The following is a 17,500-nucleotide window of genomic DNA, read 5'->3' on the forward strand; positions in this document are numbered from 1 at the left end:
TATAGCAAAGCATTTCTAAAAATACATTCTCGTAGTTGTTGCGTTTTGCGACGGTAATTTGGCGGTGTAACCCCCCCCTCCCCCCCCTCTCTCTCTCTCTCTCTCTACAAGTTGCGTAGAGGATAGGAAGATGCTGATGACTCGTAACTAGTTTAAAGGTCGCTCATGAATTGCAGAGGCAAGGTACAGTGTCATTGCCCTAGCAAGCAGGACAATGCCCTACAGACTGACCATATGTTATATGATCAGCGCCCAAGCCCTCTCTCCACCCAAGCTAGGACCAGGGAGGGCCAGGTTATGGCTGCTGATGACTCAACAGATAGACCTATAGGCTCCTCCAAACCTTTCAACCTTAGCTCACAAGGATGGTAAGGTTGCAGACACCAAAGACACTAACGCGTCTGAACGGGACTCGAACCCCCGTCTGGCAAGCACCAGGCAGAGACGTTACCAATCAGCACTTCCAACCAAGGCCTGTCAAAACGGAATACTAATTTTACGAACTTTGCAGTTTTTTTTCCATATCTAATTGTCACTTACTCCAGCCTCTTAAGGTTTGATTAAAGATTAAAGTTGTCTGGTTGAAATTCCAGTTTCATCAGAATAGATGCTCACCAGAACCTCAGCCGGGCAAGCCCAAACCTCGACTGTGGTACCCAATCACAGCAGTATCCTTCCCAGTAAACAGCTTAATCTGACGGTCCCGATCGGGGATCGATCTGCTTCCATGCGAATGCTAGGCAAACATGTTACCACGGTACTAGCCTCGAGGCTTTTCTCTCTGGCTCTCTACTAGGCCTATGAACTTCCGAAAAGTGATATGGATAAAGTAGCTAGACCTACCCTCTATGATACTGTTGTTTGCCATTGTATACTCAATTTTTTTCAATAAGGCGCATTTGCACTGACTCGGAGCGGTGCCCTTTTAGCTAAAAAAAGATTCCTACTATCTGATTGGTTAGAATTCTTTTTTTTTCAACCAATCAGGTAGTAGAAAGCTTTTCCGAGCTGAAAGGGCATCTCCGGGAGTCCGTAGGGAAAGTTTCCTTCTATCTGATTGGTTAGAATTCTTTTTTTTTTCTTCAACCAATCAGCTAGTAGAAAGTTTCTCCGAGCTAAAAGGGCATATCTGGTAGTCCGTAGGAAAAGTGTCCTACTATCTGATTGGTTAGAATTCTTTTTTTCCAACCAATCAGCCAGTAGAAAGCTATTCCGAGCTGAAAGGGCATCTCGGGGAGTCCGTGAAAATGCGCCTCATTAAGAAAAATTGAGTATAGTTACCCATTCATGAAGCGACTACATCCGAGGTGGTTAAACATTTTCGATAGAGATATTACATCAATTTTCTCTTTTAAAGAAGTAAATATAAAAGGCATGAGTCATAGTAAGTTCTTTCTTGAGTACCATGGGTCGATTGTAGGTCGATAGAACATTTTGAGGCCAAGTTTGGTCCAGTGAATTGATCCTGGTAGTTGGGTGACTGTTGGGGATCGCAGCTGATATAAAAAGAAAAGATGCAGCTTGCAATATCATGCTAAGATATTTTATGAAAGCTGGGAAACGAGCAATCTTTTAAGCTACTCTATGAAATGGGGATAAAGGTATATATATATATATATATATATATATATATATATATATATATATATATATATATATATATATATATACATATATATATATATATATATATACATATATATATATGTGTGTGTATGTGTTTATATGTGTGCCTGTGTTTGTTATACTCTACTGGTTACATCTTCAATTTCATATGTATTAATATATTTGTAATAACCTCTCATTCACACTCTTAAATTCGTTTACCCCACATTCATAGGTTTAGTAGACTTTATATATACTGTATATATGTATATATGCTGTGTATATATATATATGTATATATATATATATAATATATATATGTATATATGTGTTTATATTTATGTATATATATATATATATATATATATATATATATATAAAATGTGTTTATATATATGTATATATATGTATGTATGTATATATATATATATATATATATATATATATATATATATATATATATATATATTTATATATATGTATATATATATATATATATATATATATATGTATATATATATATATATATATGTATGTATATAGGCTATATGTATATATATATATAAATATATATATATATATATATATATATATATATATATATATATATATATAAAGAGAGAGAGAGAGAGAGAGAGAGAGAGAGAGAGAGAGAGAGAGAGAGAGAGAGAGAGAGAGAGAGAGAATCATGCTAGCTCAAGAATGTGTGCGGTAAACATGAAACGTAATTTTAGCCTTCGCTGAGCTCTCAATGAAAGACAACTGCGATATTGTTCCCTTCTTTTATCAATATATACGAGAGAATTTCAAATTAAGCTCTAAACAGAAATAATCATAAAACCTTAATTTAATAAATGACAAATATTTAACACTGTGGTGCACACCACATCATCTTAATCAAAAACATATGAAAAACAAAAAAAATTCCTGCGTAATTTTTTTTTTTTTTTTTTTTTTTTTTTTTTTTTGACGAGCAAAGAACTGAACCTGAAGCCTCCTTTGGTAACTAACGTAGGCTTTCGAACGCTCAGCAGAGACCTCGGCCCAATGAAAACGAGGCTCCGCCCCCTTTTGACATCATCCAAGCTCCTCTTCGTCTTTCTTTGATACGAGCATATTTCAGGTCTCTTCCAGCACCGAGTTTAAAAAAAAAGGCATTTTGGTAGATTCTCAATGCGACTCGAAGCTGTTGGATTCGTGAGGTTTTTCCATCGCTTTTTTTTTTTTTTTTTGGTTGTGTAACACATTTCCCGGGAGTTTTATGTATATGATTTGTAACGATAACATTTAACTATTTTGTTTGTGGTTACGTATGGGCATACAGACGTATATACAGTAATATATATATATATATATATATATATATATATATATATATATATGTGTGTGTGTGTGTGTATATAAATGCGTGTGTGTGTATTTGTGTTTGTGCGTATGTATATATGTATGTGTGTATGTTCACTGAACAAGTTTTGATTGTTGACTGAAATGTACTGGATTTAACAGATTCTTCAAGTCCCATTGTGAATCAGACACATTTTTGTTATCTTGACGTCTAGAATGAGTCGCAACCAAAGTGACGAATGGCGTAGGGGTAGCAACCTCATCCCGGAAAGCTAGCTATAAACCTAAGCTACTGGAGGGATCCTTTTCAGGGGGTGAGGTTGCGGGCCCCACGCCCTGCTTAACTGATGTAAAAGTGGCCGCTGCTCCGGGGGTGTCTGGTGTTTTTCTGCGGTTACCCGTCGAATGTTTCGGTAATATTTTAATCCTTCATTTGATGATAATCATCGTTAATCCCTCTAATCCCCCATTTTCATTCCCTTTTCCTTAGGACTTAATCCTCCTTAGGCTGTAGTATGTTGGCCAGGTCACCAGCCACCCGCTGAGATACTACTGCTGAAGAGTTATGGGATCCGTAGACTGGCCAGGCAGTACTATATTGGGTCCTTCTCTCTGGTTACTGTTCATTTTCCCTTTGCCTACAAATACACCGAGTATTCTGGCCTATTCTTTACACTTCTCTTCTGTCCTCATACATCTGACAACATAGATTACTAAACAATTCTTCACCCAAGGTGTTAACCACTGCACCGTGATTGTTCATTGGCCACTTTCCTCTTGGTAAGGGTAGAAGAGAGACTTTAGCTATGGTAAGCAACTCTTCTAGGAGAAGGACACTCCAAAATCAAGCCATTGTTCTCGAGTCTTGGGTTGTGCCATATCCTCTATTCCATGGTCTTTTACTATCTTAGGTTAGAGTTCTCTTGCTTAAGTGTACACTCGGGCACACTATTCTATCTTATTTCTCTTCCTCTAGTTCAAGTTTTTATAGTTTATATAGGAAATGTTTATTTTGATATTGTTACTGTTTTTAAAATGTTTAATTTTCCTTGTTTCCTTTCCTTACTGTGTTATTTTCCCCGTTGGAGCCCCTTGGGCTTATAGCATCCTACATTTCCAACTAGGGTTGTAGCTTAGCAAGTAATAATAATAATAATAATAATAATAATAATAATAATAATACCCCAACAACGTCTTCCTTCCTTCTTGGTATCCAACCTTGTAAATGTTTAAAGGCCGCTCATGAATGGCAGAGGCAAGGGAAAGTGACACTGCCCTATATACCAGGACAATGCCCTAGAGACTGACCATACATACATATGATTAGCGCCTAAGCCCCCTCTCCACCCAAGCTTGTACCAGGGAGGGCCAGGCCACCAGCCACTCCAAAATCAAACCATTGTCATCTAGTCTTGGGTAGTGCCATAGCCTGTGTACCATAGTCTTCCACTGTCTTGGGTTAGAGTTCTCTTGCTTGAGGGTACACTCGGACACACTATTCTACCTAATTTCTCTTCCTCTGGTTTTGTTAAAGTAATTATAGTTTATGAAGGAAATGTTTATTTAATGTTATTACTGTTCTTAATATATTTAATTTTTCCTTGTTTCCTTTCCTCACTGGGCTATTTTCACTGTTGGGGCTCCCTGAGCTTATTGCATCCTGCTTTTTCAACTACGGTTATAGCTTAATAATAATAATAATAATAATAATAATAATAGCAGCTGATTACCTTTGGCTCTCTCGCTCTCTCAAAATCCCCATCTTTAGCTCACAAGGATGGTAAGGTTGCAGACACTACAAGAATCTAACGAGCTTGAGCGGGACTCGAACTCCAGTCTCCTTCTATTGATGGAGCTACAGCTAGGATTTCCCCTCGACGCTGAGTGACCCCCCTGGCCCCAGCGCCAGGTCACGTGCCCTCAAGCCCCTTTCCATTTTTCCACCGCCTACATCAACCCTCGCTATCTTTTGCAATCATCAATCAGCGATCGGCAATTTGTATTTCCCGATAATAATAATAATGAAAAATAAAAAAACGGGAAAAAATAAGGGATCGCGAACCGATGCTTAATTACGCTTTAATTGCCGTTATTAAGTACATTTTTGCCATTGGAACTCATCGGATAATTATGTCTTTTATTAATTTTTAATTTTTATTTTTTATCTGTTTGTAATTCTCTCGTTGTTTAACCTGAAGGATAATTAACTGGGAAAGCAAAGGTCCTTTTTTTATTCCTTCGTTTTGTATATCGTATGTTTTCGTATTTTCATATTTGCCATTTATAAATTTTTTTTTTATATTGTTTATTCATGTTCCAATCTTCTTGCTTCATTAAGGTTTAAAGGCCGCTCATGAATGGCGGGAGCAAGGGACACTGAGATTGCCCTATCGAGCAGGACAATTCCCTAGAGACTGACTATATACACATAAGATCAGCGCCCAAGCCATTTCTCTACCCAAGCTGGGACCAAGAAGGGCCAGGCAATGGTTTTAAGTGGTACTCGAACCCCAGTCTGGCGTTCACCAGTCAGGGACGTTACCACATCGGCCAACACAATCCTAACTAGGAGTTTTACATCGTAATACCTAGGCCTTCTCTATCATGAGGCTCAATACTACACAGTATTCTGGAAGTTTTATTCCAGCTGTTACCAAGTTGTGGAATGATCTTCCTAATCGGGTAGTTGAATCAGTAGAACTTCAAAAGTCCAAAGTTGGAGCAAATATTTTTATGTTGACCAGGCTGACATAGTCTTTTTATAGTTTATGTATATGACATATCTGTTTTTGACGTTGTTAATAGTTTATATAGGACATAACTGTTTTGACGCTGTTACTATTTTTAGAATGATATATTGTTAATTTATTCTCATCATTTATTTATTTCCTTATATCCTTTCCTCACTGGGTTATTTTTCCCTGTTGGAGCCCTTGGGCTTATAGCATCTTGCTTTTCCAACTAGGGTTGTAGCTTGGCTAGTAATAATAATAATAATAATAATAATAATAATAATAATAATAACAACAACAGTATATTCGCAACTAACATACCATTAACATTTTTATAACAGTGGATAAAAAGATTTCATGAATTCGATCATGAAATACGTGAAAGGACCGTCTTTAAGCCTTTCCGTCTGGGGTTCGAACCCAGATGTTTTTGGCTAGATTGAATTTCCCTTTAACTAGCAAATCCCATGGAGATCATGGAAATGTATCTAGTATTGGGTAGTGCCATAGCCTCTGTACCATGGTCTTTCATTGTCTTGGGTTAGAGTTCTCTTGCTTGAGGGTACACTCGGGTACACTGTTCTGTCTTGTTTCTTTTCCACTTGTTTTGTTAAAGTTTTTATAGTTTATATATAAATAATTGTTTTGATGTTGCTTTTCTTGGAATATCTTATTTTTCCTGTTTCCTTACCTCACTGGGCTATTTTCCCTGTTGGGGCCCCCGGGCTTATAGTATCCTGCTTTTCCAACAAGGGTTGTAGTTTAGCAAGTAATGATAATAATAATAATAATAATAATAATAATAACAATAATAATAATAATGATAATAATAACCCCGTGTCAGTGGCTTTAGTCTATAAATTGCTTAGCTGACCTATAACCTTAGTTCAAGAAGAGGCTCATATTTCACCTAGGAAACAACCTCCTTCCACCAAGGGATCCACAACCCAGAACTAGGCGGTACTCTTCTTTGGGAAGCATAGAATGAGTATCCCAAGCTGATGGAACTATCTAAGAAAGTTCTTTACAAACTGATTTATGTGGCGTAAATTATATGCAAATGAATTTCATCTCATAGGAAACGTCCCCGTTTGGCGATCTGCCGGACCGGAGTTCGAGTCATGCTTAAGCAACATAGTTTCTTGTAGTGTAGTTTTTGCAAGCTTTGCATGTTCTCCATTTTAGATCTTTCAATTGCTACGATTTTGGACTTCCATTTTTTCCCTGGCTGGTGTGGTAACGTCCCTGACTGGCAATAGCCAGACTGGGGTTCGAGTCCCGCTCATACTCGTTAGTTCCTTTAGTGTCTGCAACCTCACCATCTCTGTGAGCTAAGGATAGTGGTGTTTGGGATGGCTCATAATGCTTAGTCATCAGTATCCATGGTCTGGCACTCACTGGTCCTAGTTTAAAGGTTTAAAAGCTACTCATGAATGGCAGAGGCAAGGGACAGTGACAATGCACTAGCTAGCAGAACAATGCCCCAGAGACTGACCATATATACATATGATCAGCGCACAAGCCCCTCTCCACCCAAGATAGGTCCAGGTAGGAACAGGCAATGGCTGCTGATACATATGATCAACGCACAAGCCCCTCTCCACCTAAGATAAGTCCATGGAGAAACAGACAATGGCTGATGATACATATGATCAACGCACTAGGCCTTCTCGACCCAAGCTAAGACCAGGGAGGAATAGGCAATGGCTGCTGATACATATGATCAACGCACTAGCCCCTCTCCACTCAAGCTAAGACCGGGGAAGAACAGGCAATGGCTGCTGATACAAATCATCAACGCACTAGCCCTTCTCCACCCAAGATAGGTCCAGGGAGGAATAGGCAATGGCTGCTGATACATATCATCAACGCACTAGCCCCTCTCCACCCAAGCTAAGACCAAGGAAGAAGAGACAATGGCTGTTGATACCTATGATAAACGCACTAGCCCCTCTCCTCCCAAGCTAAGACCAAGGAGGACCAGACAATGGCTGCTGATGACTCAGCAGGTAGACCTACAGGCACCCCCCAAGTCCCCATCCTTAGCTCACAAGGATGGTGAGGTTGCAAACTCTACAAGACACTATCGAGCTTGAGCGGGACTCGAATCCCGATCCCACTATCGCCAGGTAGGGAAGTTACCAATAGGCCACCACAACCCTAAGAGGAGAATTCCCAAGTTTGGTAGAAAGGAGACTCTGAAATAGTCAACGAACCATGTTATTGATAAGTCATCAAGTTAATAACATCATCCAGAGCACTTCGGCTGTTGCAATTACGTTGATATTGCAACGATTTTGCCAACTTACATCAGCCATTGACGAGACACTCGAAATTAGGTAAGTTATTGCCGTTACTGAAGCTGTGTTAATAAATCTTCCGGTTAGGAATATAAAGAAGAAGAAGAAGGAGAAGATAATTTCGAAAGAAGAAGAAGAAGAAAAAACAAGATAATTTCTAGGAAGAAGAAAAAGAAGAAGATAATTTCTAGGTAGAAGAAGGAGAAAAAAAGAAGATAATTTCTAGGGAGAAGAAGAAGAAGAAGAAGAAGAAAAAGAAGATAATTTCTAGGGAAGAAGAAGATAATTTCGAGGGAAGAAGAGGAAGAAGAAGATAATTTCGAGGGAAGAAGAAGAAAAAGAGAAGATAATTTCTAGGAAGAAGAAGAAGAAGAAAAAGAAGAAGATAATTTCTAGGGAAGAAGAAGATAATTTCGAGGGAAGAAGAAGAAAAAAAGAAGATAATTTCTAGGTAGAAGAAGGAGAAAAAGAAGAAGATAATTTCTAGGGAGAAGAAGGAGAAAAAAAGAAGATAATTTCTAGGGAGAAGAAGAAGAAGAAGAAGAAAAAGAAGATAATTTCTAGGGAAGAAGAAGATAATTTCGAGGGAAGAAGAGGAAGAAGAAGATAAATTCGAGGGAAGAAGAAGAAAAAAAGAAGATAATTTCTAGGAAGAAGAAGATAATTTCTAGGGAAGAAGAAGATCATTTCGAGGGAAGAAGAAGAAAAAAAGAAGATAATTTCTAGGAAGAAGAAGAAGAAGATAATTTCTAGGGGAGAAGAAAAAGAAGATCATTTCGAGGGAAAAAGAAGAAGATGATGATGATTTCGAGGGAAGAAGAAGAAGATGATGATTTCGAGGGAAGAAGAAGAAGATGATGATTTCGAGGGAAGAAGAAGATGATGATGATTTCGAGGGAAGAAGAAGAAGATGATGATTTCAAGGGAAGAAGAAGAAGAAGAAGAAGATGATGATGATTTCAAGGGAAGAAGAAGATGATGATGATTTCAAGGGAAGAAGAAGAAGATGATGATTTCGAGGGAAGAAGAAGAAGATGTTGATTTCGAGGGAAGAAGAAGAAGATCATTTCGAGGGAAGAAGAAGAAGAAGAAGAAGAAGAAGATGATGATGATTTCAAGGGAAGAAGAAGAAGATGATGATGATTTCGAGGAAGAAGAAGATGATGATTTCAAGGGAAGAAGAAGATGATGATGATTTCGAGGGAAGAAGAAGAAGATGATGATTTCGAGGGAAGAAGAAGAAGATCATTTCGAGGGAAGAAGAAGAAGAAGATGATGATGATTTCAAGGGAAGAAAAAGAAGATGATGATTTCGAGGGAAGAAGAAGAAGATGATGATTTCGAGGGAAGAAGAAGAAGATGATGATTTCGAGGGAAGAAGAAGAAGATGATGATGATTTCAAGGGAAGAAGAAGAAGAAGAAGATGATTTTGAGGGAAGAAGAAGAAGAAGAAGATGATTTCGAGGGAAGAAGAAGAAGATGATGATTTCGAGGGAAGAAGTAGAAGATGATGATTTCGAGGGAAGAAGAAGAAGATCATTTCGAGGGAAGAAGAAGAAAAAAAAGAAGATAATTTCTAGGAAGAAGAAGAAGAAGAAAAAGAAGATAATTTCTAGGGAAGAAGAAGAAGAAGAAGATCATTTCGAGGGAAGAAGAAGAAGAAGATGATGATTTTGAGGGAAGAAGAAGAAGAAGAAGAAGATGATTTCGAGGGAATAAGAAGAAGAAGAAGATGATTTGTAGGGAAGAAGAAGAAGAAGAAGAAGAAGAAGAAGAAGTAGATGATGATTTCGAGGGAAGAAGAAGAAGAAGAAGATGATTTCAAGGGAAGAAGAAGAAGAAGAAGAAGAAGAAGATTTCGAGGGAAGAAGAAGAAGAAGAAGATGATTTCGAGGGAAGAAGAAGAAGAAGAAGAAGAAGAAGAAGATTTCGAGGGAAGAAGAAGAAGGAGAAGATGATTTCAAGGGAAGAAGAAGAAGAAGAAGAAGAAGATGATTTCGAGGGAAGAAGAAGAAGAAGAAGAAGAAGAAGAAGATAATGATGATTTCAAGGGAAGAAGAAGAAGAAGAAGAAGATGAAGAAGATGTTTTCGAGGGAAGAAGAAGAAGAAGAAGAAGAAGAAGATTTCGAGGGAAGAAGAAGAAGAAGAAGATGATTTCGAGGGAAGAAGAAGAAGAAGAAGAAGATGATGATTTCGAGGGAAGAAGAAGAAGATGATGATTTCGAGGGAAGAAGTAGAAGATGATGATTTCAAGGGAAGAAGAAGATCATTTCGAGGGAAGAAGAAGAAAAAAAGAAGATAATTTCTAGGAAGAAGAAGAAGATAATTTCTAGGGAAGAAGAAGAAGAAGAAGATCATTTCGAGGGAAGAAGAAGAAGAAGAAGATGATGATTTCAAGGGAAGAAGAAGATGATGATTTTGAGGGAAGAAGAAGAAGAAGAAGAAGATGATTTCGAGGGAAGAAGAAGAAGAAGATTATGATTTCGAGGGAAGAAGAAGAAGAAGAAGATTTCGAGGGAAGAAGAAGATGATTTCGAGGGAAGAAGAAGAAGAAGAAGAAGAAGAAGAAGAAGAAGAAGAAGAAGATCATGATTTCGAGGGAAGAAGAAGAAGAAGATGATTTCGAGGGAAGAAGAAGAAGAAGATGATTTCGAGGGAAGAAGAAGAAGAAGAAGAAGAAGAAGAAGAAGATGATTTCGAGGGAAGAAGAAGAAGAAGAAGAAGAAGATTTCGAGGGAAGAAGAAGAAGAAGAAGATGATTTTGAGGGAAGAAGAAGAAGAAGATGATTTTGAGAGAAGAAGAAGAAGAAGAAGAAGATGATTTCGAGGGAAGAAGAAGAAGAAGATGATTTCGAGGGGAGAAGAAGAAGAAGAAGAAGAAGAAGATAATTTCGAGGGAAGAAGAAGAAGAAGAAGAAGATAATTTCGAGGGAAGAAGAAGAAGAAGAAGATGATTTTGAGGGAAGAAGAAGAAGAAGATGATTTTGAGAGAAGAAGAAGAAGAAGAAGAAGATGATTTTGAGGGAAGAAGAAGAAGAAGATGATTTTGAGAGAAGAAGAAGAAGAAGAAGAAGATTTCGAGGGAAGAAGAAGAAGAAGAAGATGATTTTGAGGGAAGAAGAAGAAGAAGATGATTTTGAGAGAAGAAGAAGAAGAAGAAGAAGATGATTTTGAGGGAAGAAGAAGAAGAAGATGATTTTGAGAGAAGAAGAAGAAGAAGAAGAAGATTTCGAGGGAAGAAGAAGAAGAAGAAGATGATTTTGAGGGAAGAAGAAGAAGAAGAAGAAGATGATTTCGAGGGAAGAAGAAGAAGAAGATGATTTTGAGGGAAGAAGAAGAAGAAGATGATTTTGAGGGAAGAAGAAGAAGAAGAAGAAGATGATTTTGAGGGAAGAAGAAGAAGAAGAAGAAGATGATTTTGAGGGAAGAAGAAGAAGAAGAAGAAGATGATTTTGAGAGAAGAAGAAGAAGAAGAAGAAGATGATTTTGAGGGAAGAAGAAGAAGAAGAAGAAGATGATTTTGAGGGAAGAAGAAGAAGAAGAAGAAGATGATTTTGAGGGAAGAAGAAGAAGAAGAAGAAGATGATTTTGAGGGAAGAAGAAGAAGAAGAAGAAGATGATTTTGAGAGAAGAAGAAGAAGAAGAAGAAGATGATTTTGAGGGAAGAAGAAGAAGACGAAGAAGATGATTTTGAGGGAAGAAGAAGAAGAAGAAGAAGATGATTTTGAGGGAAGAAGAAGAAGAAGAAGAAGATGATTTTGAGAGAAGAAGAAGAAGAAGAAGAAGATGATTTTGAGGGAAGAAGAAGAAGAAGAAGAAGATGATTTTGAGGGAAGAAGAAGAAGAAGAAGAAGATGATTTTGAGGGAAGAAGAAGAAGAAGAAGAAGATGATTTTGAGGGAAGAAGAAGAAGAAGAAGAAGATGATTTTGAGGGAAGAAGAAGAAGAAGAAGAAGATGATTTCGAGGGAAGAAGAAGAAGAAGATGATTTTGAGGGAAGAAGAAGAAGAAGATGATTTTGAGGGAAGAAGAAGAAGAAGAAGAAGATGATTTTGAGGGAAGAAGAAGAAGAAGAAGAAGATGATTTTGAGGGAAGAAGAAGAAGAAGAAGAAGATGATTTTGAGAGAAGAAGAAGAAGAAGAAGAAGATGATTTTGAGGGAAGAAGAAGAAGAAGAAGAAGATGATTTTGAGGGAAGAAGAAGAAGAAGAAGAAGATGATTTTGAGGGAAGAAGAAGAAGAAGAAGAAGATGATTTTGAGGGAAGAAGAAGAAGAAGAAGAAGATGATTTTGAGAGAAGAAGAAGAAGAAGAAGAAGATGATTTTGAGGGAAGAAGAAGAAGAAGATGATTTTGAGAGAAGAAGAAGAAGAAGAAGAAGATTTCGAGGGAAGAAGAAGAAGAAGAAGATGATTTTGAGGGAAGAAGAAGAAGAAGAAGAAGATGATTTCGAGGGAAGAAGAAGAAGAAGATGATTTTGAGGGAAGAAGAAGAAGAAGATGATTTTGAGGGAAGAAGAAGAAGAAGAAGAAGAAGATTTCGAGGGAAGAAGAAGAAGAAGAAGATGATTTTGAGGGAAGAAGAAGAAGAAGATGATTTTGAGAGAAGAAGAAGAAGAAGAAGAAGATGATTTTGAGGGAAGAAGAAGAAGAAGATGATTTTGAGAGAAGAAGAAGAAGAAGAAGAAGATTTCGAGGGAAGAAGAAGAAGAAGAAGATGATTTTGAGGGAAGAAGAAGAAGAAGATGATTTTGAGAGAAGAAGAAGAAGAAGAAGAAGATGATTTCGAGGGAAGAAGAAGAAGAAGATGATTTCGAGGGGAGAAGAAGAAGAAGAAGAAGAAGAAGATGATTTCGAGGGGAGAAGAAGAAGAAGAAGAAGAAGAAGATAATTTCGAGGGAAGAAGAAGAAGAAGAAGAAGATAATTTCGAGGGAAGAAGAAGAAGAAGAAGAAGAAGATTTCGAGGGAAGAAGAAGAAGAAGAAGAAGAAGGAGAAGATAATTCTGAGGGAAGAAGAAGAAGAAGATAATTTCGAGGGAAGAAGAAGAAGAAGAAGAAGAAGATTTCGAGGGAAGAAGAAGAAGAAGAAGAAGAAGGAGAAGATAATTCTGAGGGAAGAAGAAGAAGAAGATAATTTCGAGGGAAGAAGAAGAAGAAGAAGAAGAAGAAGAAGAAGAAGAAGAAGATAATTTCGAGGGAAGAAGAAGAAGAAGAAGATAATTTCGAGGGAGGAAGAAGAAGAAGAAGAAGAAGAAGATAATTTCGAAGGAAGAAGAAGAAAAAGAAGAAGTAGTAGTAGTAGTAGTAGTAGTAGTAGTAGTAGTAGTAGGAACGTCATTCAAATGACGATAAGATATCATGCCGTTATCTAAAACTTTTTACACGACGAATATAAACTAATAGTTGCCCCCCCCCCCCCCCGCCTTCCCCCGCCTTCCCCCATAAGGGTAGTTGACGGGAAATACTATAAAAGGGCCAAACATGATATGAATAAACTTAATGATGTGTAGGATAAGTAAATATACTTTCTTGACGTACCATTTCAAGTAACGGGGAAAAAATATACATTTCCTTCGTAAGGGTTATTATTATTATTATTATTATTATTATTATTATTATTAATAATATTACAATTATTATTGTATTATTATTGTAGTTATTGATGGGAGATGAGAATGAGAGAGAGATTACAATAGATGAAGTGAGGAGAGCACTAGATGAAACGAGAGTAGGAAAAGCATCTGGTATGGATGGTGTGAAAGCTGAGATGTTGAAGGAAGGGGGTGTGACTGTAATTGAATGGTTGGTGAGATTGTTTAATATGTGTTTTGTGTTGTCAATGGTACCAGTAGATTGGGTTTGTGCATGTATTGTACCACTATATAAGGGTAAGGGAGATGTGTATGAGTGTTGTAATTCAAGAGGTATTAGTTTGTTGAGTGTAGTTGGAAAAGTGTATGGTAGAGTATTGAATAATAGGATTAAGGATAAAACAGAGAATGCAATCTTAGAAGTACAGGGTGGTTTTAGAAGAGGTAGGGGTTGTATGAATCAGATTTTTACAGTTAGGCAGATATGCGAGAAATATTTAGCAAAAGGTAAGGAGGTGTATGTTGCGTTTATGGATCTAGAGAAAGCATATGATAGAGTTTATAGGGAAGCAATGTGGAATGTGATGAGGTTATATGGAGTTGGTGGAAGGTTGTTGCAAGCAGTGAAAAGTTTCTACAAAGGTAGTAAAGCATGTGTTAGAATAGGAAATGAAGTGAGTGATGGGTTTCCGGTGAGAGTGGGGCTGAGACAGGGATGTGTGATGTCGCCGTGGTTGTTTAACTTGTATGTTGATGGAGTGGTGAGAGAGGTGAATGCTCGAGTGCTTGGACGAGGATTAAAACTGGTGGGCGAGAATGACCATGAATGGGAGGTAAATCAGTTGTTGTTTGCGGATGATACTGTACTGGTAGCAGACACAGAAGAGAAGCTTGACCGACTAGTGACAGAATTTGGAAAGGTGTGTGAGAGAAGGAAGTTGAGAGTTAATGTGGGTAAGAGTAAGGTTATGAGATGTACGAGAAGGGAAGGTGATGCAAGGTTGAATGTCATGTTGAATGGAGAGTTACTTGAGGAGGTGGATCAGTTTAAGTACTTGGGGTCTGTTGTTGCAGCAAATGGTGGAGTGGAAGCAGATGTACGTCAGAGAGTGGATGAAGGTTGCAAAGTGTTGGGGGCAGTTAAGGGAGTAGTAAAAAATAGAGGGTTGGGCATGAATGTAAAGAGAGTTCTATATGAGAAAGTGATTGTACCAACTGTGATGTATGGATCGGAGTTGTGGGGAATGAAAGTGATGGAGAGACAGAAATTGAATGTGTTTGAGATGAAGTGTCTAAGGAGTATGGCTGGTGTATCTCGAGTAGATAGGGTTAGGAACGAAGTGGTGAGGGAGAGAACGGGTGTAAGAAATGAGTTAGCGGCTAGAGTGGATATGAATGTGTTGAGGTGGTTTGGCCATGTTGAGAGAATGGAAAATGGTTGTCTGCTAAAGAAGGTGATGAATGCAAGAGTTGATGGGAGAAGTACAAGAGGAAGGCCAAGGTTTGGGTGGATGGATGGTGTGAAGAAAACTCTGGGTGATAGGAGGATAGATGTGAGAGAGGCAAGAGAGCGTGCTAGAAATAGGAATGAATGGCGAGCGATTGTGACGCAGTTCCAGTAGGCCCTGCTGCTTCCTCCGGTGCCTTAGATGACTGCGGAGGTAGCAGCAGTAGGGGAGTCAGCATTATGAAGCTTCATCTGTGGTGGAAATGTGGGAGGTTGGGCTGTGGCACCCTAGCAGTACCAGCTGAACTCGGTTGAGTCCCTGATTAGGCTGAAGGAACATAGAGAGTAGAGGTCCCCTTTTTGTTTTTGTTTCATTGTTGGTGTCGGCTACTCCCCCAAATTGGGGGAAGTGCCTTGGTATATGGATGGATGGATTATTGTAGTTTTTGTTGTTGTTGTTGTTGTTGTTATTGTGGACAAACATACAGATTGTTTATCATAAGCCAAAGCATTTATGACAGAATATTGAAAGGTCACGAAGATCAAACAGTTTTTCTGTCCCATCGAAATATTGTCTTTTACTTTATTTTCATTTCCACTTATCTCACACCTTGCTGTTCAACTCCTCTGTGTTTGTTACTTCTTACAATATTACCCCCTCCCCCCCTCAAGTATTATCTCAGCGATGAATGATCTCCTTGGCCCCGTCACCAGATTATATGGCCCGAGTTTCACATATTTAATCAAATTAAGTAAATGATGTGAAATATATACAGTATTTAATCGTAAACAATAATTATTTCACATTACTACCATAGTCTCTTCGCCATAAAGAATTACATCAGATTAAAAAATAACTATGTAATTACATCGTGAATAATATACATTTCTTCAAGTTAAAAAATTTCTCAAAGCTATTGAATTCAGGTAAAATATTTAGTAAAAGTATTAATGATCCTAAAAAGGAAGTTAATTACAAGTAGGATTAATGGTAATAATTTTTAACTAGATACGTTATGTACCCACGCAGAAAACATTGAGGTAAAATTCATTGCTGCGTAATGACTGGCATGGAAAGTAATAGGTACATACCACTGAGAGGACATTTTTATACCTATTAGTCCTGTTATTTTACAGCGCAAGTTCCAAAAAATGACAGCAGCTTAAATTTACTTTAGATTTCAAAAGCTGGGAAGAAAACCAAATAAGATGTTATGTATTGATGATATTATCATGTATATATATGTATGTATATATATATATATATATATATAAAATATATAAATATTTATATATATATATATATATATATATATTTATATTATTTATATATATACATGTATATATATACATATATATATATATATATATATATATATATATATATATATATATATATATATATATATATATATATATATATATATATATATATATATATTTATATTTATATATATATATATATATATATATATATATATATATATATATATATATATATATATATATATATATATATATATATAGTATATACAAACACCTTCTAGGTTTAATCTGTTCCTCACCTCACTAGAAACAGTACCAAAACTCAAACATTAAACAAGGTTAAATGTGTTCCATTAAACCTCTTCAAATATTTTAATATTCACCCAGAAAACTCCCAATATATTTATAACAAAAACAAAACAAAAATGTATATATCAACGTTCAATACCATTTAAGTAACACTATTCTCAATTTTTTTTAATGAGGAGCCTTTGCACCGACTCGCAGCGGTGCCGTTTTAGCTCGGAAAAGTTTCCTGATCGGTGATTGGTTAAAATTATCTTGTCCAACCAATCAGCGAGCAGGAAACTTTTCCGAGCTAAAAGAGCACCCCTACGAGTTGGTGCAAATCTGCCTCACGAAAAGGAATTGACTATAATTGCAATATAATAATTTATATATTTCAATATTCAATAACATTTAAGTAAAATACACTATAGTCCATTTCTTTTATCGAGGCATATTTGCACCGACTCGCAAGGGTGCCCTTTTAGCTCGGAAAAGTTTCCTGATCGGTGATTGGTTAGAATGATCTTGTCCACCCAATCAGCGATCAGGAAACTTTTCCGAGCTAAAAGGGGCACCCGTGCGAGTCGGTGCAAATCTGCCTCACTAAAAACAATTGACTATAATTGTGGTATAATAATTTATATATTCCTATATTCAATAACATTTAAGTAAAATACACTATAGTCCATTTCTTTTATCGAGGCATATTTGCACCGACTCGCAAGAGTGCCCTTTTAGCTCGGAAAAGTTTCCTGATCGGTGATTGGTTAGAATTATCTTGTCCAACCAATCAGCGAGCAGGAAACTTTTCCGAGCTAGAAAGGGCAACCCTGTGAATCGGCGCAAATCTGCCACACTAAAAAGAATTGACTATAATTGCAGTATAATAATTTATATATTTCAATATTCAATAACATTTACGTAAA

The 17,500-nt window shown here is 37.0% G+C and overlaps 1 protein-coding gene across 1 annotated transcript in view; it reads right to left on the reverse strand.

Moving 5' to 3' along the window:
• LOC137656322 (uncharacterized) overlaps positions 1 to 17,500 on the reverse strand; it is a 66,897-nt gene that overhangs the window by 46,105 nt on the left and 3,292 nt on the right. Inside the window, exon 3 of the mRNA XM_068390494.1 lies at positions 7,991 to 8,043. Coding sequence (XP_068246595.1) covers positions 7,991 to 8,043 — 53 coding nt within the window. The remainder of the gene's footprint in view (positions 1 to 7,990; positions 8,044 to 17,500) is intronic.

Source organism: Palaemon carinicauda, chromosome 17 (genome assembly GCF_036898095.1).
Source record: "Palaemon carinicauda isolate YSFRI2023 chromosome 17, ASM3689809v2, whole genome shotgun sequence".
Lineage (NCBI taxonomy): Eukaryota > Metazoa > Arthropoda > Malacostraca > Decapoda > Palaemonidae > Palaemon > Palaemon carinicauda.